Source organism: Xenopus laevis, chromosome 7L (assembly GCF_017654675.1).
Source record: "Xenopus laevis strain J_2021 chromosome 7L, Xenopus_laevis_v10.1, whole genome shotgun sequence".
In the NCBI taxonomy this organism is placed as follows: domain Eukaryota; kingdom Metazoa; phylum Chordata; class Amphibia; order Anura; family Pipidae; genus Xenopus; species Xenopus laevis.
The window spans coordinates 101,778,962-101,803,301 of NC_054383.1; the positions used below are offsets into that span (position 1 = coordinate 101,778,962).

The 24,340-nt window shown below is 40.2% G+C and overlaps 1 protein-coding gene across 1 annotated transcript; it reads right to left on the reverse strand.

The window, feature by feature from the left end:
- Positions 1 to 483: 483 nt before the first annotated feature.
- On the reverse strand, positions 484 to 5,515 carry LOC121395491. Its single transcript, XM_041569061.1, has one exon. It carries the CDS (start codon positions 5,513 to 5,515, stop codon positions 653 to 655), a length of 4,863 nt encoding a protein of 1,620 aa, XP_041424995.1. The 3' UTR covers positions 484 to 652.
- Between the last annotated feature and the right edge of the window lie 18,825 nt (positions 5,516 to 24,340).

Below are 24,340 nucleotides of genomic sequence, written 5' to 3' on the forward strand. Positions count from 1 at the left end.
TTACCTTATGCATGAGGTAGGAGTGCCCAGGAACATGTCATTTACGACCCCCTGCAGGGGGTTTGCTACTCTCAGGCAATATTCCCCAATATCCCTTAATAAAATATGGGTACTTGCCAGTACCCAATACTATAATAAAAACATGGGCAGGCTGTGATCCATATGTGGGCAAGAAGAACAATACCAAACACTAATAGGTTCCCACTTTCCAGTACCCCAGGAACCAGCCCTCCTAACAGGTGGGTATAGGCTAGCCCTGTTTGGTATTGTTAGGAAGCATGTGACCTCCTCATAACCAATATGTAAGTTATGAGGTTGTGAATCCTATGACACAGGAGATATGGATACTTTCCTATAATCCATAATTTCTACTAGCTATCCCCCCCTGCTGCTCTAGGTCCACAGCTCTGTTCTTTGATCAGCCGATCAAAGAACAGACTGGCCCAGCTTCCTTGCCCAAATGGTGTGGCTCCAGACCGTCTCAGATGACAGATATGGATGTCACCTTTCCACAGCCCCCTGGTGAGATATAAAATTAAGGGTCTCTGTGTGAGCCTGAGACTGAGTAATTAAAGTATTAACTTTTAAAATGCCAGTGCAAGGTGGCCCTGGCATGACACCTCCCCCCTCAGGAATGGGTACAGAGGATGGCCTATCGGCCTTCCCCTGTGCCCACTAGCTCAGCACAGTCTCCCTGTCTGGAAAGACCATCTGCATTCCCATGCTCACTGCCCTTTTTGTGCTGTATAGTGAAGTCATATTGCTGAAGGATTAAACTCCATCTGAGGAGTTTCCCATTATCCCCAGCTACTTTGTTTAACCAGCTTAGTGGATTGTGGTCTGTGATAACCGTGAAATTGCGCCCATAGAGATAGGGTTGTAATTTCTGCAAGGCCCAAACTACAGCTAAACATTCCTTCTCTACAGTGGCATATGCCACTTCCCTGGGTAACAGTTTCCTGCTCAGGTATATAACAGGATGTTCTTCCCCTTTACTGTTAACCTGGCTTAGGACAGCTCCCAGGCCATAGTTAGAAGCATCAGTCTGTACCACAAATCTGCGGGTAAAGTCAGGAGCTTGTAGAACAGGGGCACTGGCCAGGCTAGTCTTTAGAGTCTTAAAAGCCTGGTCACAATCGGCTGTCCATTCCACTAGACGGGCTAGCTTCTTTTTGGTCAGGTCTGTTAGGGGTTTGGCCAAGGCGCTGTAATTTGGGACAAATTTCCTATAGTACCCCGCAGTGCCCAGAAAGGACATTACTTGCTTCTTTGTCTTAGGGGTGGGCCAATTTGTAATTGCCTCTACTTTCCCTGGCTCAGGACGAAGTGTACCGCTCCCCACTCTGTGTCCCAAGTACTGCACTTCAGTCATCCCTATTTGGCATTTCTCAGGCTTAATGGTTAAGCCTGCCCCCTGGATCCTGTCTAGCACTTGGGACAGGTGAGCCAGATGCTCCTCCCAAGAGTTGCTAAAGATGGCGATATCATCTAGGTATGCCACCGCAAAGCCTTCTAGTCCACCCAGTAGTTGATTTACCAATCTTTGAAACGTGGCGGGGGCGTTTTTCATGCCAAAGGGCATTGTTTGGAACTCATACAACCCAAAAGGTGTTATAAATGCTGACCTTTCCTGTGCCTCTGGAGACATTGGGATTTGCCAGTATCCCCTACTTAAGTCCATTATTGTAATGTACTGGGCACCAGCCAACTGATCCAACAATTCATCTATCCTGGGCATAGGATACGCGTCAAAGGTGGTGACTAAATTTAGTTTCCTGTAGTCCACACAAAACCTAGTAGTACCATCCTTCTTTGGAACTAGAACTACAGGGGAAGCCCATGGGCTGTGGGATGGCACAATTACACCAAGCCCTATCATCTCCTCTATTTCCCGCTGCAGGTTCTCCTTTACTTCCAGGGATACCCGGTAGGCCATCTGCCTGATAGGGCGATTATCCCCGGTGTCTACATGGTGTATGGCTAGTGAGGTTCTGCCAGGTTTTCCGGAGAACGTACTAACATAAGAGTTAAGTAACCCCATCACCTGAGTTCTTTGGTTAACGGTGAGCATGCTGCTGACCTGTGACCCTCCTATGCCCTCTGTTCCCTGGGCCATCGCAACTAAATCTAGTAAAGGATCAGAACCTGATTCCTCAGCCATACCACAAACTGGCATTACAGAGACCTCCCGCTCATAATGGGCCTTGATCATGTTTACATGATAGACCTTTTTTCTTTTCCCATCTTCATCTAGGGCAATTACGTAATTCACATCATTAGCCCGTTCCAGAATAGTGTATGGGCCTTCCCAGGCAGCCTGTAGCTTATTCTGACGCATTGGCACCAGGACCCACACCTTCTGTCCTGCTTCATAAACCCTTTCTCTGGCATGGCGATCATACCATTGTTTCTGGTAGGCCTGTGCCTGGGTTACATTGTTATGTGCCAATCCCGTCAATGCCTCCATCTTTTCCCGGAATTTTATTACATATTCAACTACTGACACCTCAGGAGTATCTAGCTTGCCTTCCCATGCCTCCCTTACCAGATCTAAGGGGCCACGTACCCTCCGCCCATATAACAGTTCAAATGGGGAAAAGCCAGTGGATGCCTGTGGTACCTCTCTGTAGGCAAATAGGAGGTGTGGGAGATAACGCTCCCAGTCCTTCCCTTGGGATTCTACAAAGGTCTTTAGCATATGCTTTAGGGTGCCATTAAAACGTTCACACAGGCCGTTAGTCTGGGGGTGGTATGGGCTGGCAATTAGGTGGTTCACCTGTATTTTCTTACACAGGCACTGCATCAGGTTAGACATGAATTGAGTCCCCTGATCAGTGAGAATTTCTTTGGGAAACCCCACTCTTGAAAATATGCTTAAGAGGGCATCAGCAACCTTGTCTGCCCGGATGGAGGATAGGGCTACTGCTTCTGGGTACCGGGTAGCATAGTCTACCACAGTGAGAATAAACCGTTTCCCTGAACTGCTGGGTATAGCTAAGGGCCCTATGAGATCCACAGCTACCCTTTGGAAGGGTTCATCAATAACTGGTAACGGAACTAATGGGGCCCTTCCCATATCTCCATTTTTCCCCACTCGCTGACAAGTGTGGCACGAACGACAGTAATTGGCAATGTCTGTACCCATGTTAGGCCAATAGAAATTATGTACTAAACGGGCCTTGGTTTTCTGTACCCCTAAATGCCCAGCTAGGGGGATTTCATGAGCTATTCTTAGAAGCTGTTCCCTAAATTGCAAAGGCACCACTAGTTGCCTGTCACTTACCCACTTCTCTGGTGTAGTTGTAGGCATGGATTCCCTGTACAACCTATTTTCATGCCAGTATATTCTTTCTTTATCAGTCTCAGCAGGGGGTTGGGCTGCAAGGCCTCTCATCTTTTCGAGGCTGGCATCGGTCAGGAGGGCTGCCTCAAATTCCCGACTGCTTGCCTCAAACCTGGGATCTGGTGTGAGTGTGAGCAGGGCCCCAGAAGCTGGAACCCCCCTGTCCTCTGGGTCAGGACACAGCAACGCTACAGGCAGGGGACTTCCTTCAGAGGGGCCCTCCTCCCCACTCAGTGACAGACCCTCCAGCCCTGTACCCCCAGTCTGATACTGGCTTGCCCTTACAGACTGCTGCCGGGTTACTGCTGCAACACAAGGGAGGTTCCCCCCTCCCACATCACAGTGGCTTGCTACTGGGAATCCCCCTACACTCCCTGTGAAATTGTTCTCCCCCCGAGATAGAGATGGGACATACACTTCCCCTCCCCCCAGGTCTATGCATGGGGATTCAGCTGGCTCTAATACAGAATTGCATGCAAACACATCCTGATTTCCCTCCCAGCCCCCATCACAATCAACATCATTATCAGATACCTGTAGATGAGCAGGATTCACGTAGGGCTCTGCTGGCTCCAGAGGGTCCCCTGCGGGCACATACTGTGACACCAACCTGCCCAAGTCAGTACCCAGTAACACATTAGTAGGGATGGTTTCCGACACCCCTACCTCCCGCAACCCCCTCCCTGCTCCCCAATCCAGGTAAACCCGTGCCATGGGCACTGCAGGATGGACTCCCCCAAATCCTGTGACAGCCATGGTCTTCCCGGGAATAATATCCTCACAGTTTACTAGCTCTGGGCGCACTAAAGTCACCTCTGCTCCTGTGTCTCTGAGTCCCACAGTTACCTGAGTGCCCACGGTAACCGGCTGCAGATTGTCCTTGTGGCTCCCCTCCATCCCAGCAACAAACAAAACAGAAGTAGATGGGCCAGGGGGTTTTCCAGGTGGTGTAGGTTTCCTTTTGTCAGGGCAGACATGACTAAGGTGGCCCACCTTATTACATATAAAACAGCGGCGTGCATCCACCTGCCCCGGCCTTACCCCTGGGCTTCCTGCAGGAGCAGCTGCAGATCCCCCCGGTTTGTAAGAAGGGAAGGAGGGGCTTCCTCCTGACTTTCCTCCTTTCCAGCTATGGGACCCTGGGTTTGGAATAGGCTTCCTGGCTGCTGGCATCCGGTTTGCAGTATATGCATCTGCAATTTGTGCTGCCTGATCAGCAGTTTTGGGCTCACGGTCAACGACAAACTGCTGGACTTCCACTGGACAGATACACAGGAACTGGTCCAGTATCATCAGGTCCTCCAATTCTGTAAATGTTGAGACACTGCGACCCTGCACCCACTGATGGAAGGTGATTCTCAGCCTCCCAACCACATCAGTGTAGCTGTCGTGGGCCCCACGCTGTAGACTCCTGAATTTCTTGCGGTGTACCTCTGGGGTGAGGTTAAAGTGCCTAATTAAAGCTTTTTTTATTTCATCATAGTCCCCATCATATTCTGGTGGAAGGTCCGCAAAAACTTCCAGAGCTTTGCCCTTAAGCCCTGGGGTCAGGAAACTTGCCCACTGCTCACGGGGTAAATGAAATTGCCTGCAGGTTTTTTCGAACCCCCTCAGAAAAGTGTCCAGATCCCCATCCTTCTCCATCACGGGAAAATTCTCCAGACGGGGTTTGAAGACATTGGCCTCCCTGGAGTCACTGCTGTGAGGTGGGGCAGTACCTTTTTGGAGCCGTGCCATCTCCAGCTGGAATTGTCGTTCTGCTTGGCGCTCAGCTGCCTCCCTCTCTGCTTGGCGCTCAGCTGCCTCCCTCTCTGCTGCTGCTGCTGCCTCCCTCTCTGCGGCAGCCTGGCGTTCTGCTGCTGCAGCCTCGGCCTGCTGGTATTGCAATATAAGTTGTAGCCGTAAGTTAGGGTCCGATGAGCCCAGCTGCTGCAAAACCAGTTGCAGAGAAGATCCTGTACCACTCTGCGAACTGTTGCTGCCACTCTCATCAGAGTGGTACTGGCCAATAGCAATGTCCATGGTTTGGCCCACCTGCCCAGTGCTGGACTCTTGGTCACTTTCAACCAGGGATGCAATAAGCCATTCCTTGGTCTGATTTGCTACTGCGATCCCTCTCTCCTCACAGAGTCTGGACAGCTGTTCCTTGCTCTGCCTCTTGTAGGATGCCATCTCAGAGGACAATTGCCAAATAAAAGATAGGAAAGAAAAAAGAAGGGAAGGGCACTACTGTTTGCAAGTATGTCTTTTCTAGACTATGCACTGCGTTTGTCCTTGAAGACTGTATATTCCTCGCAAGGATGTACAGTCCTTTAGTGCAAGGGTTAAACACTTAATCCAAGCACTAATGCTCTAATAAAAAATTAAATTATGCCACCGCTGCCAACCAATTGTCACAAAACCGACTCACTCAACCACACTTAACTCTTGGGTTTGGCTACAAGGGGTAACAATCAGTCTCTCAATCACCTTACACACAGGTTAGACTAACATCAGACACCCCAAAAACACACCAACACCCACAAAGTTCATTCGCTGCCACCATCTATCATTAACAGGCGATAGAACCCTAATGTGACTATTCCCCTGCCCTCTATAACAGGTAATAACTCACACTACACAATACATCAAACACTCTCTCCTATGGTAGGTACTCAGGGTAAGATCCTACTAGTCTAACAAGCACTCCAGCAGCCAAAGGGTTAATCTACATTCAAACACACTTTCCCGCTAGCCGTACTAGTTATCCAACATACAAATAGGCAACTTTCCCTTTCCACACATACGAAGAGTTCATACACGTAGGCACAAGCATTCATATGGGCAATGAGTTCGTTTAGAGCACAAGGACTAACGTATTAAATGATATTTAATATTTAAAAGAAACAGTGCATATGTATATATATAAAATGATATTACAAAGATGACACACAGTTGCAAATACAGTAAATAAAATAAAAGGGAGTAAAAACACAAAGAAAACCCTTACTTTACCAAGTTTTGAAGTTGTCAGTGTATTTCCTCTGAGGCACGAGTTGGAAGCTGGACATACAATCCACTGAAAAAATGGAGCCTTCTTGTATGACAATGTGATATTGGGAATGTCACCTTTTTATTTCCTGCTGGGACACTCCCCTCATTACCTTATGCATGAGGTAGGAGTGCCCAGGAACATGTCATTTACGACCCCCTGCAGGGGGTTTGCTACTCTCAGGCAATATTCCCCAATATCCCTTAATAAAATATGGGTACTTGCCAGTACCCAATACTATAATAAAAACATGGGCAGGCTGTGATCCATATGTGGGCAAGAAGAACAATACCAAACACTAATAGGTTCCCACTTTCCAGTACCCCAGGAACCAGCCCTCCTAACAGGTGGGTATAGGCTAGCCCTGTTTGGTATTGTTAGGAAGCATGTGACCTCCTCATAACCAATATGTAAGTTATGAGGTTGTGAATCCTATGACACAGGAGATATGGATACTTTCCTATAATCCATAATTTCTACTAGCTATCCCCCCCTGCTGCTCTAGGTCCACAGCTCTGTTCTTTGATCAGCCGATCAAAGAACAGACTGGCCCAGCTTCCTTGCCCAAATGGTGTGGCTCCAGACCGTCTCAGATGACAGATATGGATGTCACCTTTCCACAGCCCCCTGGTGAGATATAAAATTAAGGGTCTCTGTGTGAGCCTGAGACTGAGTAATTAAAGTATTAACTTTTAAAATGCCAGTGCAAGGTGGCCCTGGCATGACACCTCCCTATTCCAATTTGAAGATATCATGGTCTGTTGTGGGTTTAGCCCAATAATCCAAAAAATTAGGGATTTTCGACTGATAACCTTAAACATTGAGAGCTTTTTGGAATATCTTCTGAAAAATCGTACAATTCTGGGTTTCCCTTGATTTTATCAAGTCTTTCCTTGATCTGAGTTATTTTAATGATAAATAAGGCAAAATCTTGGATGGGCATTGTTTAAAGGCATACTATCTCGGGAAACATGTATTTTTCAAAATATATCAGTTAATAGTGCTGCTCCAGCAGAATTCTGAACTGAAATCCATTTTTCAAAAAAACAAACAGAGTTTTTGATATTTAATTTTGAAACCTGACATGGGGCTAGACATCTTGTCAATTTCCAAGCTGCCCATAGTCATGTGGCTTGTCCTCTGATAAAAATCAGTAAATCTTTACTGCTGTACTGCAAGTTGGAGTGATATCACACCCTCCCTTTCCCCCTCAGCAGCCTAATAACAGAATAATGGGAAGGTAACCAGATAGCAGCTCCATAACACAAGATAACAGCTGCCTGGTAGATCTAAAAACAGCATGGAATATTAAAATCCAGGTCCCACTGAGACACCTTCAGTTACAATGAGTAGGAGAAACAGCAGCCAGAAAGCAGTTCCATCTTAAAGTGCTGGTTCTTTATGAAAGCACAAGACAGGCAAAATGACCTGAGACGGCTGCCTACACACTAATATTACAACTAAAAAAATACACTTGCTGGTTCAGGAATGAAATTTTATATTGTAGAGTGAATTATTTGTAGTATAAACAGTGTAATTTAGAAATAAAAAGTACACAATAAAAATCACGACAGAATCTCTTTAAAAAAAAATGAGATAAATTCGGATTTTAGTGAATAACCCCCTTAATTAATCTCCCATTTTTAGAGATTTAAAAAAAAATAGGGAAACCACACATTTTTAGAGATGCATGGAAAAAAAAAAGAAATTTGATTGGTAGTATATTGGCACCATAGTAATGTTCTTGTCCCAGGATTGTGTCTACTTGTTTCTGGATTCGATGTATATGTTTGCAAGGAAATCTTAATGGGATGCAACGATTCCTTCAGGCAAGGACCAGATATTTTGACAAGGGGTAAGGTTGAAAATCAGAAAAAGAACTGATGGGGCCGGCATAAAGTCAGGACAGGCAGAAGCAGTATGGAGTGGGCATAGAGACTGATCATTTTCTCAGAATGACATATACAGACCAGCCATGGGCAGTCAACCAGTTATGAATAAATATTTAAGATTTAAAAAAACCTATAATCACACTGTTCTTTAGTTTAACATCTCTCTAACTTAAATGCTGCTTTTATATGTTTTCTTTTCTTTTTTCAGAAAGAAGAAGCAAGTAACAGTACCTGTCAGTGGTGCTTAGATATTCTGAGAATAAATGCAGGGAGCAACTTGGCTTGTTTTTTTCTTCATGTTTCTACGCCTGTGCCTTGGCTTAGGTTGCTTTTCTCTATAATACAAATACAACTTTTAAAACTGCTTGAAATCTTAGTCTAAAGGGAAAGATATATCAAAGTGTGAAATTAAAGCTTTACCACAGTAATATTCCGCCACTTCCAATTCATTCCTGTGGGATTTTAGAGGCATACTTAACAAATGGTAAACTCTAACTTCATCCACTGATAAATACGCCGCTAAAAATCCTTTAGGAATAAATAGAGAGTGGCAGAATTTTACAGTGGTATTCTTTAATGTCACACTTAAATCTGCCCTTTAGTCATTTTCTTTCAGATTTACAACAATTTTCTTAGTAACCATGAACCCCCACTCACTGTGGGCCACCTCTGGTCGACCAAACCAGGGACCTTGAAGTATTTTTTTAAAGAACGGATTTCTGAAAATAGGAAAATATCAGTCAACTTTTTTTCATCTGTTACAATAATGAATATAAAATCTTATCAATAATAGTGTGTGTTGAATGTTCACTGAGAAATGACGGCCTGCCTTTTACAAATCCTAAATGTACTGTGGCAGTCCTGCAAACATCAAATGTTTTATATTGCTCATTATTTATGTGTGTATTTTAATGGCACACTAACCTTTAGTTTTATAGTCTCCTAAATCACATGTAGTACATCTTTAACAGCCCCCATTCCTTACCTTGGCAACATACAGCGGCTGCCATTAAAATGGTATGAACCCATTTTGGGTTGGCAGATTCTATAAAAGCAATGCTCTTTTCAAAGCTATATTTTAAACATGGAAAAAAAACTTTCAGTGATTTAATGCGTGTGCTCATGTACAGAAAGCCATTTCTAAAGCAAAGATATTGCTGACAATAAATTCTTAAACTTGCCCTTTTAATTCGGCTGGTGTATCCATCAGTTTAGTCAATAGTTAACATGATTACTTTTTTATTGAACCACATTTCTCAGGGCCACTGTGTTTAGCATTATAAACCGAACAATAAAAATAATTTGTTAGTAGGCAGCTGATAAAACCAGCATATTATAGACAGTAAATTCAACGTAGACACTCCAACCTTAATTTTCTAGCAAGTGAACAATCTAATGCTTTCAAAGGCTCAATAAATGGCTATTACAGTTAGCGCCTGACATAATTTATTGAATGACTGAGTAAACAGAAAAAAAAACTATGCTTGTGATCTTTGTGCATTTCGAAAACTACTATACTCTATAATAAAAGCAACAATACTGGGTTTGGAAAGCTTTCTTATGGCAAAACAGAATGGTGCACATTTTATTGATGTTAATACAATTATAGGCGGGTTTGAGCTGAGTTTTAATCATGGCGGCTAATTACCTCTTCTGCAGGGGGCGACAATCTTCTCGAACTGCCTTTCTACTGCTATAATGACAAAATGCCAGCGCCAATGCACTCGCGGCACTTTGATTTCCGAAGTCGGCTGAAGTTGGTAACTTCAGGCGACTTTGGAAATCGAAGTGCCGCGAGGCAGGGGGAAGGCAGTTCAGGGAGATTGTCGCCCCGCAGAAGAGGCGATTAGTCGCCAGACGACTAAATCTCCCTGGATTTGCCCGTGTGCTTGAACCCTTAGGGGTAGTTCACCTATAACAACTTGAAGTATGTTATAGTGGGGCTTATTTATAAACTTTGCGCAGCCCAGAATGATTTGCACAGTGGAGATATTTGCTCTGCAAGTATTTAGTATTTGTCAGCACCAATTACAGTGGCCGAATTTTTCCTTCTATAGGACTTTACACATTATAAAATAAACCAGGGTATAGCTACGGCCATTTATCTGAATATAGCTATAGGAAACAAGCAAGTGAACAGAAAAAAAGTAAAAAAAATCTTTAGAATTACAATCAACCTCCAGCTCATGATAAGTCTACATCTTGAGGTCTGATTTATTAAGCTGCGACTTTTTTGGATCAGGCTTTTTGATGCCAAAAATCCAGAAAAGTAGCAGAAAATAACTGCAACTTTTTCGGCAACAATTTCAAATACGAAAAAACTCCGGTTAAACCTGCCGAAATCATGTACAGGTATAGGATCCCTTATCTGGAAACCCGATATCCAGAAAGCTCCAAATTACGGAATGGCTGTGTTCCATAGACTCCGTTTTATCCAAATAATCCAAATTTTTAAAATTGATTTCCTTTTTCTCTGTAATAATAAAACAGTACCTTGTACTTGATCCAAACTAAGATATAATTAATCCTTATTGGAAGCAAAACCAGCCTATTGGGTTTATTTAATGTTTAAATGAATTTCTAGTAGACTTAAGGCATGAAGACCCAAATTACGGAAAGATCCACTATCCGGAAAACCCCAGGTCCCGAGCATTCTGGATAACAGGTCCCATACCTGTAGGAGTCAATGGCAGATGAGATGTCCCTTTTACAACTGGGAGATCTTTCTTTGATTCCTGTTTATCATCTGTTTTGACGCTGACGTTTTGTGCAACACTATAAAAAAGTTGTAGATATTGTGCATCAACGTGACTTTTCTGTGACTTTTGCCATTCGAGCTTCGTCCGTTTGGATTTTTGAATAAATTTCATGACATTCGTGGCCATCTTTATTCACTTTATAAGGAAATCATGCCTTGGGCACACACATATTAGCAGGTGAATCAGTGCATCAGATGCAATGGCCAGTAACCATAGTTTTTCTTACTTACACATTTGCATTGACTCACACACTTGCACTAACAATCTCAGACTTGTGAGAAACAACTGATCTACTGGAACCCACTCATTTTTGCCTCTTCATTGACAGGCATAGTGTTGGCCTGGGTGCATAAACACAGAGCAGATTTTGGATTTAAAAAATGCATTTGTGCTGAAACCCATTCTGTGTATATTTTTATACAGGCTGAAACAGTGCCTTCTCATTGCAGAGACTTACAGTAAGTAAGTGGGTTGAAGCCAATAAACATCACGTGCGGCAATAGCATGAGATGGACACACATGTGAAAGAAAAAAACTGCATTATTCAGAGACATTCATTTGTTCCTTAACACACTAGTGGTCCTGGGAGCTCCAGTAGTTGTACAGGCACAGGCAGAGGGTGATGTTTTGGTTTGGGAAGTTTAATTACAGCTATAAACTCAATTACTTGTTTCATATTCAAATGGCACTTCATGCAGCACATACAGTGCAGTGCCAATCTGATACATAATGCCCAGAATAGAGTTTCAGTGCTAATGTCATATAAATTGTCTCCATGTGGTAATAGGGCCAGCTCTGTGTATACAAGACCTAAATATCTTACAGTGTAAACATGGTCTCAATTCAATAAAGAATCCACCAGAATCCACACAGTGCAGAATATTTTTTATAACTAAACTAGAAAACTCACCAGACTTAATACAGTGCCAATAAACATGGTGTCAGTTCCATTAATAATGCCCCTAGAAGACAAGGCTGGATAGATCAGTGCCGGGCCACGCTGGGCTGGGCGCGGCGCCTGCACGAATTTGCGTCCGCGTGCACAGGCACGAATTCAAGCTCGCGTGCATGTGCAAATTCAAGGTCGCACGCAAATTCAAGGTCGCGTGCACATGCCCGAATTCAAGCTCGTGCGCATGCGCAGAAGCGCTGAGAAGCAAAAAAATGCAGAGTCGGGAAGAGAAGGGAACCGGACTTGGGGTAGGTGACAGCGAAGGTACATGCCTGGCGCCCTCCCAGCTTTACGCCCTAGGCACGTGCCTACTCTGCCTACCCCTAGTTCCAGCCCTGGGATAGATACACAGTGCCACTTGTAAAGCTGATAGGTCACAGGGGAGAATAAATAGGGTGCGGGTCCTGTCAGCAGTGTACATGGACTTTACTCAATCAGGGACTCGGGCAGGGGCACAAACACACTCATATACACATACATACTGTATAGGCTTATAAAGGCACTGCAACAGCAGATATAACAGGCACATTTGCACAAGTATAAAAATTGTGACAATACATACAAACGAACACAATAATACATAATTCATTATGCAGCAGCTCAAAGATATCTGGGTCAGGTCTAAACACACAAATGCATTAGATATACTAAGTAAAACACACACACATACATGGCAGACACACGTATTGTCAGCTTTCACTGACAATAAACTTTAGTGCTATTACCTTATTCAATGCCTGCCTGCAGAAACTGCTTATAATACACAAAAGCCATTTATATCTTGTAAATTATATCCTTATAAATGGTGAGTACTGATGTCAATGGTGAGTAGTGATGTAATTTTTGTCACATGGCTCACCCAATCGGTGTTCAGTTGTACCAGGACACTGAAATCATATCTACAGGAAGTGGCTTGAAACAGCTTCAGTTCAGGTCAGAGACTCCAAGGGGGGGGGGCAAGTGCCCTCCCTTGCCCCTATTTGTTGACACCCATGTTTAAGGGATCGTTTACAGCCACAGTGAGTTGCACAAAAAAATCTCAATCATTATAAGTACTTGCGTTAAAAGGTGCTCCTTGCACTTCTGTATTTTGTACTCTGCAACTTTTATTTATCTATCATAAGACCAAGAGGAGGGGTCACAAGAGCCAAAATCCCCATCCATTGCCTTTTAGGAGAATTGGCAGTAAATGCTCAAAAGTAAATATAACTGAAAGTCTTTGCTTCAAGGTGGCAAAGTGGTAAGCAAGGTTGTATAGTTTTGTAACAGTATGACTGACTCACAGAATGACAATGTATTTAGAGCCCAGTTTGAACAGAATTTTTTTACTGGGAATTAATTTTTTTAGAGCAAGGAGGCACTCTCAGTAAGCATTGCCGTCATGCAAATTGTATATATATTGTTATCCTCAATCCACTTGAAAAAGACATTAGCGATGCATCACTGCTGAGCATATTTGTAAAGAGCTTTTTCATGCTTTCCAGTATTTGAAGATGGGAAGTGTATCTATTCAAGACATATTAGCAATCACAGAGTCCAGAGTATGTCACGGCTAAGACGAAGTGCTTCAAGTGGGGATGGTAGATTGACCTACTCATATTGAGTGAAGACCCCTGCATTAAGTATAATACCCTTTGCAAAAGAAATTAGCATGGAACTAAACTCAATGACTCTTGAGAAAATAATGAATATAAAAGAATGTTTCTGTCCAAAGCAACATTTACCTGTTAGCCATCTTTCCTCTTATCCAGAGTTTCCATTTGTTTTATAACCTATCCTTAAAAACCATCTTGGTTTTAATAAAGTCTCTTCAGTCTGCAGGTTTCAACTCATGGAAAAAAAATGGGTATGTTACAGAATTATGCAAAAGAGCTGATCACATATCAGACAGATTATTTTTAAAAGTCATAAAGTCACAAAGAAAATTTCATATAAGATTTACATTCACAAGGACAGTTTGCAACTTGCACTTTTCACCGCAGTGAGTTGAACTTCCATTATAAGTACTTATTTCAAAATGCACACTTCTGTATAGTTGGGCTTGGCGTCACTCAGTCCTTCTGTTCAGAATCCTGTGTTGCTTTGTCTTTTGACACAGGGGAACCCTGGAGCTACTGCCACCTTCTGAGTAGCTTAAAGGTTCCCTTGGTGCCCTGTATCAATAGGTTCAGTACATCTGCACTTAAGGAATCACACACAGTCATCACTCACGTGACAAATGCTGGAAATAATGCCAGACAGACCTGGAAAATATTTGACACAACTATAACTGATTTCTGCATGCAAAGTTGCGTCTATTTTGACAAATCAAAGGCAATTGCAGCAGACACGGTGCAGTTGCACCAAGCGAATCCCCTTTTTTGCACCCACAGTGTCACTAGAATTCTAGGGGAAAACATGAAGTTACACACTATGTTAATCCCCATAGAATAAATTAGTTTCTACACATACTGGGACTAGGTTGGGCCTGCACTGTTTGATATTTATGCTATGCTTTTTCCTTGCCCATCACTAAACTTTCTCATACTGTCTCCAGTGCATATCAGGAGAAAGGTGAAAAGTGTTAAAAACAGGAATTTTTTTTGCATTTCACATGTGCAAGACAAGAGTAGCAAGGAACTAGGAGCAAGGGAGCCCTGTTCTTAGTATTTGTTCAAGGAAGACATTAAGTACAGGCATCCATTGTGTCTATGTAATGTATTTGTAATGTCTGTAATGTCTGTAATGTCAGTGTAATGTAATGTACTCATAAAGAGTAATAATGTCCCCTTACAAGTTTCTTTTTTCCAGAGAAAACAGCCCCAGGCATGAAAGTCTATCCTCACAGTTTAAATCCTCTATTCCTTTTACCAGTTTAGTTGCACAACTCTGCAATTCTATATTTTCTTCTTAAAGGGATACTGTTTTTGGAAAAAACATTTTTTTCAAAATGAATCAGTTAATAGTGCTGCTCCAGCAGAATTCTGCACTGAAATCTATTTCTCAAAAGAGCAAACAGATTTTTTTTATATTCAGTTTTGAAATCTGACATGGGACTAGACATATTGTCAATTTCCCAGCTGCCCCAAGTCATGTGACTTGTGCTCTGATAAACTTCAATCACTCTTTACTGCTGTACTGCAAGTTGGAGTGATATCACCCCCTCCCTTTTCCCCTCCAGCAGCCAAACAAAAGAACAACGGGAAGGTAACCAGATAGAGAAGGAAAAACAGCAGCCTGCCAGAAAGCATTTCTCTCCTAAAGTGCAGGCACAAGTCACATGACCAGGGGCAGCTGGGAAATTGACAAAATGTCTAGCCCCATGTCAGATTTCAAAATTGAATATAAAAAAATCTGTTTGCTCTTTTGAGAAATGGATTTCAGTGCAGAATTCTGCTGGGGTAGCACTATTAACTGATGTGTTTTGAAAAAAAACATGTTTTCCGATGACAGGATACCTTTATGGACTGGAGCCCACAAAGTTTTTTAAATTCGAAATTCGACCCTTGATAAATCTGCCCGTTAATGGGCTATTTATAAAAGATCAGATTTTAGTGGTTTTAAAGGTTTTTGAAACCACAACTAAACGCACAAACTCTAAAACTACGAATGGAATTTATTAAAAGATCCAAATAAAAAAAAAGTATGAACAGAAATTAATGCAGTTAAAAATATGAATACCTCAATAACCTCTAAAATTTCTAGTTTTTACTAAAACTACCCTCGTGATGGGAAAAACACAACTTGACCTTTAATAAATAACCCCATTAATACATCTCTAATTTTTAATGCTTTAAAAAGAAAAAAAGTAGAGAAAATATGAATTTTTTGAGATTCATGGAAAAGAATGAGTAATGAGCCTTGGTTATACAGTATGTACCAAAGTGCATAGCTTTGCACTTATCAATAATGAACCTCACGTGCCAATTTGCTGTCCGGTTTTCCAATGTAGTTTTTCATTCAATGCAATAAAATAATTTTGGTTTATGATCAACTTTTGAGATTAAGGGGATTATTTACTAAACTCCGAATGCAAAAATCACGAAAAATTTGTGATTTTTTGTAAAAATCTGACAAAAAAAATCACTAATTTTTCAGAATTTATTAAACCCCGAGGATGGAAAAGTCAGAATCTGAAAATCCGGCATCTCAGACCTGTCGAGGTTTCATATAAGTCATGGTAGAAGTCCCAATGATTTTTTGATGTGCCCCGGAATTTTCGTGTGAAAATTTTAAAAAATCATTAAAATCTTGAAATTCAGATGAAAAAGTCCAAAAAATTCGCAAAGCTAATTTTTGGGAAAATGTAATACTAAGGGGCACATTTACTCAGTTCAAGTGAAGGAATAGAATAAAAAAAACTTCGAATTTAAAATGTTTTTTTTGGCTACTTCGACCATCGAATTGGCTACTTCGACTAAGACTTTGAATTGAAGGATTCAAACTAAAAATTGTTCGAATATTCGACCATTCGATAGTCGAAACAACTGTCTCATTAAAAAAAACTCGACCCCCTACTTCGCCACCTAAAACCTACCGAGGTGCAATGTTAGCCTATGGGGAAGGTCCCCATAGGCTTTGTAATAATTTTTTGGTCGAAGAAAAATCGTTCGATCGATGGATTAAAATCCTTCGAATCGAACTATTTGCGGTAAATCCTTCGACTTCGATATTCGAAGTCGAAGGATTTACATTCGGCAGTCGAATATCGAGGGTTAATTAACCCTCGATATTCGACCATATGTAAATCTGCCCCTAAATAAGCGTAAAAAACCTGAGCAGATTTGATTGGAGTTTGTAGCAGAAAATATTGAGATAAATTCTGACTTTGATAAATACAGTAACCCTCTAAATGTGTGTGTATTCAAATTGTATCTTAAATATGCTGGTGATCAAGGGTTTCTCGAACTTGAAAATGCGCAAATTTGGCAATGTTGTGTTTCAAAAGGTTGGGGAGCGAAAAGATAAAGGTGCATTTCCATGCAAAATTAACTTTGTCTTCAGACCTATCCAAAAAGCAAACACTTTGCAGAAAGTTGCATGCAAAATAACACTCTTCCATATACAGCCATACAAATTTTATACTAAAGTGTAAATTTACCAGTCACTTTTGAAAACAACACCAAGATAAAAAGAAAAGGCTACATGCACTAATAAATATTCTATTCTGCAAACACTTTCTGCCCACTAAATATATTTGCAATCAGGTGTTGATGCTATTGGTATTTTTTAATCCTACGTCTGAAATTCAAAGATGTCTGAACTAAATCTGTGCTTATTTTTAGTGATTTCTGATAACTTGCTTTGCAAAAGTTATTTTATTTAATTGCCTTTTCTACACATTTGATAATAATCCTTTGTCTTTTTTTCCAGCTATTTATGCATTTAGTGCAATTACTGGTTCTCTATATTGGGCTCTATTTATCAAGGAGACTCAATTAAAGTATTTCACAGTTTGTGATATATTGTTCTGTCTCTTATTGTCTATGTGAAATACAAGAAATGCATTTTGCTAACATCAGGCACATACATATGCTTTACTTAAAAAGGCATCAAGCCAAAGGCATAAATAATGTAGGTTTGGATGATCAAAAGATAAACTGTGCGAGGATACCTGGTCTATAAAAATAAAGCAGTCAGATTGTAAAATAAATGTGCTAAAGTGGATTACATTTATGTCTGGGATCTGCAAATTTATGTTGAGGTACGTTCAAAAACTTTTTAATAAGATAGTAAGCAATACAAAACTGTTGTTGACTAAATCGGATCAACTCTTAAATTAATTAGGCAATTAGGAAAACCTCAACAGTGTTTTTGCTTCCTCCATAATGTGAATATAATGTTACACCTTGATCAATAAAGCCCCAAATTATAATAATTTATATATTAAGGTGCTATTCTTCATCTTAAACAGCCCAAAGGAATGTTCCATATAATACAGTAAGCAAAGGGATGCACACTAAAACAATTGCATTATATAATAGGTAATTGCATTATATAATAGTATATTTAATTAAATTGTATATTATGTACAATATACAGTAATATACTGTTTTAAATATGACACCTAGAAACAAGATTGGCATGTCATCAGGGTACAAACAAATGTATACCTATTTTACTTTATGGCTTCTTCTCATTAGACTGAAGAATTTAATAAGCATTTATGTCTGCACAACGTAGTTGTGATCACACAATTTTACGAGCAGTTGTTGCACATAAAGAGGGCACTTGAGTCTAAAGTGCAAAATTCCATATAGTTGCTTTTTTAATGTATGAAGCACATTGATCCCTCAGTGCCACCGTGATGCTGGGATTATGGCTAAAGCATGTTGATTTGTACTCAGGACCCCTACTTTGGTTTATTAAAGTTTGTCTGTGATGTTAGTTGGAGGCTTTGAGAGTTTAGAATTGGTTATATACAATATGCAGCAATGATATTTAGGTGGAAATTAGAATGGATACATCACATAAATAAGGCTATATTATCAAGGCAACATTTCACCCTCATAGTACCCGAGTAAAAGGGCTTGTAACTTAACATGTATATTAATAACATTACACACAGCAATATCAAAACCTTACATAAAGCAAGGGAGTCAGGTGTAGTCAGGTCTACACCTACTTCATAGCTAAATTCCCACCCATACTTATTGTTGGGACCATTATGACATGGTCTTAACAGACTTTTAGTTCCCACCAGTGACAAATCACCCTTTGCTTGATTATCAAGACATTGCCCCCTTTTTTCCTGGCTATCTCCTGCTGTGCTTCTAGCCAGTTCCAACCTGCCTAAGTTGACTACCTGCCTCTACCTTGACCCAAGTCTCAATTATAAACCACACCAGCCTGCCCTGACCTATGATTTTGTTTATTATTAAAGGAATTGTTCTGGGTAAAAATAAAAACTGGTTAAATATATAGTACTGTATGTGCAAAATAAAAAAATGTTTCTAATATAGTTAGTTAGCCAAAAACAGTGGAGTGACTGGATGTCTAACATAACAGAACACTACTTCCTGCTTTGCAGCTCACTTGGTTTCCACTGATTGGATACCAGACAGTAACCAGTGACTTGAGGGAGGGCCACATGGGTCATATTAGAAACATTTTTTATTTTGCAAATATTATCTATCTACCCAGTTTTTATTTGTACACTGAACTGTTCCTTTAACATGTATTTTTAGAGCGCCAACATATTGATCAGTGCTGTTTACTTCATGGTTCCTTATTTTAGGTTCTCTTTTGGTTCTCTCTTTTGTGTTTTCAGCCATATGTGGTTAGGACTAGAAGCTCCTGTTCTCAGGCTTGATTTTTAATAATAATAATAATAATAATAATAATAATAATAATAATAATATTAAAAGAAACACATACAAGAAACAGAATGGCAATAGCTTTAGAAATAAAATATCTGTGTCTCCGATCGCTGTCCATGTTTCTATTCATAGTTGACTGTTACTAGAACAGCTTCTTGCAAGAATCTTGCACTTTATTATTATATAAAGGCTCACTTTCCATTATCCCACTGGCCTTATGTAAGCCAGGCACGATATGCACCCAGAGCAAGGTCTCTTTAAATGCAGTATTGTAATATATTCATTTTATTTAATAAAAGAACAAAAAATAAGCATGTATTTCTTAAACTGAATATATACTTACTTTATTGCTAACTACTTAACAAATATCCGAGTGACCAACATAAAAGCCTTTTCCTTAATTACATATTACTTTATCATTTTTTTTCCATTTAAATTATGAATTTTACAGAGTGAGCTAAATCCTTGTGAGACGTATGGTGTTTGTGTGAAAGCCATAGATCAGCTCTTGAATAGCAAAACAGTCAGACAGAGAAATCAATAGAAAACCGCAATAATTGTGTGACTAAAAGATTTCACCCACATAATATAAATTGCAAAGCATTCATTATTTTGTTGTTTAATGTCCTTCCCAAGGAAGCTATTAAAAGCTGGGGGGGAGAAAGAAATATAATTGCAGGTAATTTTCAAACCCTCTTGGGGTTCGTTCTTTCTAGAATATTGCAAGCTTTTACTGACAAATAAACATTCTTGTTTCGATAATTTGTGCAGGAGATTGGATTTTGACCAATTTATCCTGTAATAGTTTGCCATAATGAGAGTTGCAGAAAGTGAGTACTGAAATAGCAATAAGCTTCAATAGGTCAATATATCATATTTATTATTTAAAGAACGAATTAAGAAAAGATGTACAGCAACATTCATGCAACAGAGATTGTACAGTACAATTTACAGTTACGTACTATAATACCCTTTATATGAATGAAGAGACCATCTCCTGTCTATTTTTGCATTATGTTATAATTTTCTTTATGCATTCACCTATTATATCCACCATTCTCATTTTCAGCTATTGTATTCACTTTTGTCCCTGTTGTTTAAAGCACAATGAAATGTACACATTTCTGGGAAGGATCTTAATAACTGCAGAGCTTTTTTAGCAACCCACAACCACAGAACAGCAGACAGAGGACACGTTACTTAAAATGCATAAGTGCAATGTATTAAAAATCAATTATTTTTAGTATCCCCCCCAAAAAAAATGGTATAGTGAATATTCTGCTTGAAAGGTAAAATGTATTTCCTTTATATATCTACAGTTAGGTCCATAAATATTTGGACAGACACAACATTTTTTTCTTCTAATTTTGGTTCTGTACATTACCACAATGAATTTTAAATGAAAAAAATTCAGATGCAGGTGAACTGAAGACTTTCAGCTTTAAGTCAGTGGGTTGAACAAAAAGTTTGCATAAAAATGTGAGGAAATAAAGCCTTTTTTAACATGATCACTTCATTTCAAGGGCTCAAAAGCAATTGGACAATTAACTCAATGGCTATTCTATTGGCAGAGGTTGGCAATTCCTTCATTATGTCATTATCAATGAAGCAGATAAAAGCCCTGTAGTTGATTTGAGGGGATGCTTGTACGTGGAAAATGTTGCTGTGAACAGACAACATGCGGTCAAAGGAGCTCTCCATGCAGGTGAAACAAGCCATCCTTAAGCTGCAAAAACAGAAAAAACCCATCCGAGAAATTGCTACAATATTAGGAGTGGCAAAATCTACAGTTTGGTACATCCTGAGAAGAAAGAACGCACTGATGAACTCAGCAACGCAAAAAGACCTGGACGTCCATGGAAGACAACAGTCAGTGGCTTAACTAAATATTACTGGGCCCCACAGCAAATTATTTTTCAGGCCCCCAAAATGTCTGGAGGACCTGTATTGACCAATATGTATTGAAATTGTTTATGAATTAGGGCCTCATGGGGCCCCTATACCTACTGGGCCCCCATGCAGCCGCAGGGTCTGCTTCCTTTGTAGTTTCACCCCTGACAACAGTGGTGGATGACCACAGAATCATTTACATGGTGAAGAGAAACCCCTTCACAACAGCCAAACAAGTGAACAACACTCTCCAGGAGGTAGGAGTATCTATATCCAAGTCTACCATGAAAGTAAATACAAAGGGTGCACTACAAGGTGCAACCACTCATAAACATCAAAAATAGAAAGGGTAGATTGGACTTTGCTAAAAAAAAACATCTAAAAAAGCCAACACAGTTCTGGAAAAACATTCTTTGGACAGATGAAGCCAAGAGCAACCTCTACCAGAATGATGAAAAGTAAAAAAGTATGGAGAAGGAGTGGAACAGCTCATGATCCAAAGCATAACACATCATCTATGACACATTGTGGAGGCAGAGTGATGGCTTGGCGTGCATGGCTGCCAGTGGCACTGGGACATTAGTGTTTATTGATGATGTGACACAGGACAGAAGCAGCTGAATAAATTCGGAGGTGTTCAGAGACATACTGTCTGCTCAAATCCAGCTAAATGAAGTCAAATTGATTGGGAGGCGGTTCATAATACAGATGGACAATGACCCAAAACATGCAGCCAAAGCAACCCAAGAGTTTATTAAAGCAAAGAAGTGGAATATGGCCAAGTCAGTCACCTGATCTGAACCCAATTGAGCTGCATTTCACTTGATGAAGATTAAACTTCGGACAGAAAGGCCGCTGCAGTAAAGGCCTGGCAGAACATTAAAAAGGAGGAAACCCAGAATCTGGTGATGTCCATGAGTTCAAGACTTCAGGCTGTCATTGCCAGCAAAGGGTTTTCAACCAAGTAATAGAAATGAACATTTTATTTTCATTTTTTTTAATTTGTCCAATTGCTTTTGAGCCCCTGAAATTAACTGATTGTGCTAAAAATATTATAAATATAGTAGGATATTGGCACTCTCAAAAAAGCAGTACAGAGTGCCTGGGTGCAAACCTCAACATGATTGGAAATAAAGATCAAAAGAAGTCGCACTCACAGGTCATAGCAGAAAAATAATGAAGTTAATTTTTTTGTGAATGCCCACAAATTGCACCTTGAGGTCATTCACAATAAAATTGTCTTCATTATTTTTCTGCTAAGACCTGTGAGTGTGACTTCTTTTGATTTGATTTGATTATGAGGGTAGACTGTCAAGGTTGGGGTTGTTTTCTCTGGAAAAAAGGTGTTTGCGAGGGGACATGATTACACTTTACAAGTACATTAGAGGACATTATGGACAAATAGCAGGGGACCTTTTTACCCATAAAGTGGATCACCGTACCAGAGGCCACCCCTTTAGACTAGAAGAAAATAACTTTCATTTGAAGCAACGTAGGGGGTTCTTCACAGTCAGGACAGTGAGGTTGTGGAATGCACTGCCGGGTGATGTTGTGATGGTTGATTCAGTTAATGCCTTTAGGAATTGCTTGGATGATTTATTGGACAGACATAATATCAAAGGCTATTGTGATACTAAGCTCTATAGTTAGTATAGGTATGGGTATATAGAATTTATGTGAAAGTAGGGAGGGTTGTGTGTATGGATGCTGGGTTTTCATTTGGAAGGGTTGAACTTGATGGACTTTTTCTTTTTTCAACCCAATTTAACTATGTAACTATGTAACTATGTAACTATGTATACTGTGATACTATCAAACTACAAACAAATATTGCTACAGACGTTAATAGAGGCTCAGTTAAGCAGAAGATTTGCATTTTGTGAAATAAATGGGTCTGCTGCTTGCCTATTTATATACCAAGAGCATATTTTTGGGGGGTTAATTTTAAAGAGAAGTCATACATCAACACTGAATCCTTCATCCTGTAGTTGAGCAACAAATCGACGCACTGGGTGACAGCAAACTATTGTCTAAGGTTATGTAATGATTCTGAGAGGTGCAGAGCAGAAACACAACTGGATGCATATGAGTTGGACGTCTCTGTCCCTAACAGAGTTTGGTTGGTGTATTATAGCTGGTTGACTAAAAAGGAAGTTCAAATGAAATACAAATGAAAAGATCAAACCAATTATAAAACAAAATTAGATGGTGTTAGAAAATGCCAGCCACTACAGATATATTTCAGACCGAAAACCCTTCTAAAAATTAATTCGATTAATACCATTATGAAATATAATAAAGTAACGGCTATAAGCAAGAAATATAAGAATAATTTAAAGACACAAATCCAGTTTTAATTGGATAGATTAATAAAAATACATATTACACACCCAAAAAGTTCCCCTCTGACAGTTAAATTATTTGAGAGATGAAAGTGTATATGCTTATCCAATGGTTTCTTAGACGTATACAGTATATCTCTATTCTAAGGAAGAAATTAGCGTAGTTTTAAATGTTTTCCGAGATCAGATGATCAATGAAACAAAAGGTATAATAAAATATCAATGAATTTTACATATTTGTGGGTAACACATTTAAAAGCAAATAATATATCAGTTTTAGTCTTACAATGTAAATTGCAATGACACACGGTACTACTTGTCTCCCATGATTTGTCAAATCATGTAATTGCTCAAAAATGTATGCACCATGTGTCATTGCCCTTAAAGGAGAGGGGAAGCTACAGATGCAGTTCATTGCCAATAGATTAGCCACAATAGTGCAAGCTAGAATGCTGTATTTATTCTGTATAATGCTTTACTATACCTGAGTAAACAGCTCTAAAAGTTTGCCCAGTTTGTTTAGGATAGCAGCTGACATATTGGCATGGTGTGGCATCACTTCCTGTCTCAGTTTCTCCCTGCTCACTCATAGCTCTGTGCTCAGATTACCTCAGGGATGGGAAACAGGAGAAAGGGGAGAGGGAGAGAGGGAGAGAGGAGCAAATTGAGCATGCTCAAGCCGTGCCCTGGAGGTTTAAGGTGAAAGAAGGAAGTCTGATCCAGAAGCACATGTATACACAATAGAAGGAAAGAAATGTGGTGTTTCTTTTAACAGAGGACTCAGAGCAGCATTTCTTTGAAGGATTTACTGGTGTATTTAAATAGACCTTTTG

Bases quoted from the DNA above. Each gene is read 5' to 3' on its own strand.
- LOC121395491 (XM_041569061.1), bottom strand. From the start codon at position 5,515: ATGGCATCCTACAAGAGGCAGAGCAAGGAACAGCTGTCCAGACTCTGT.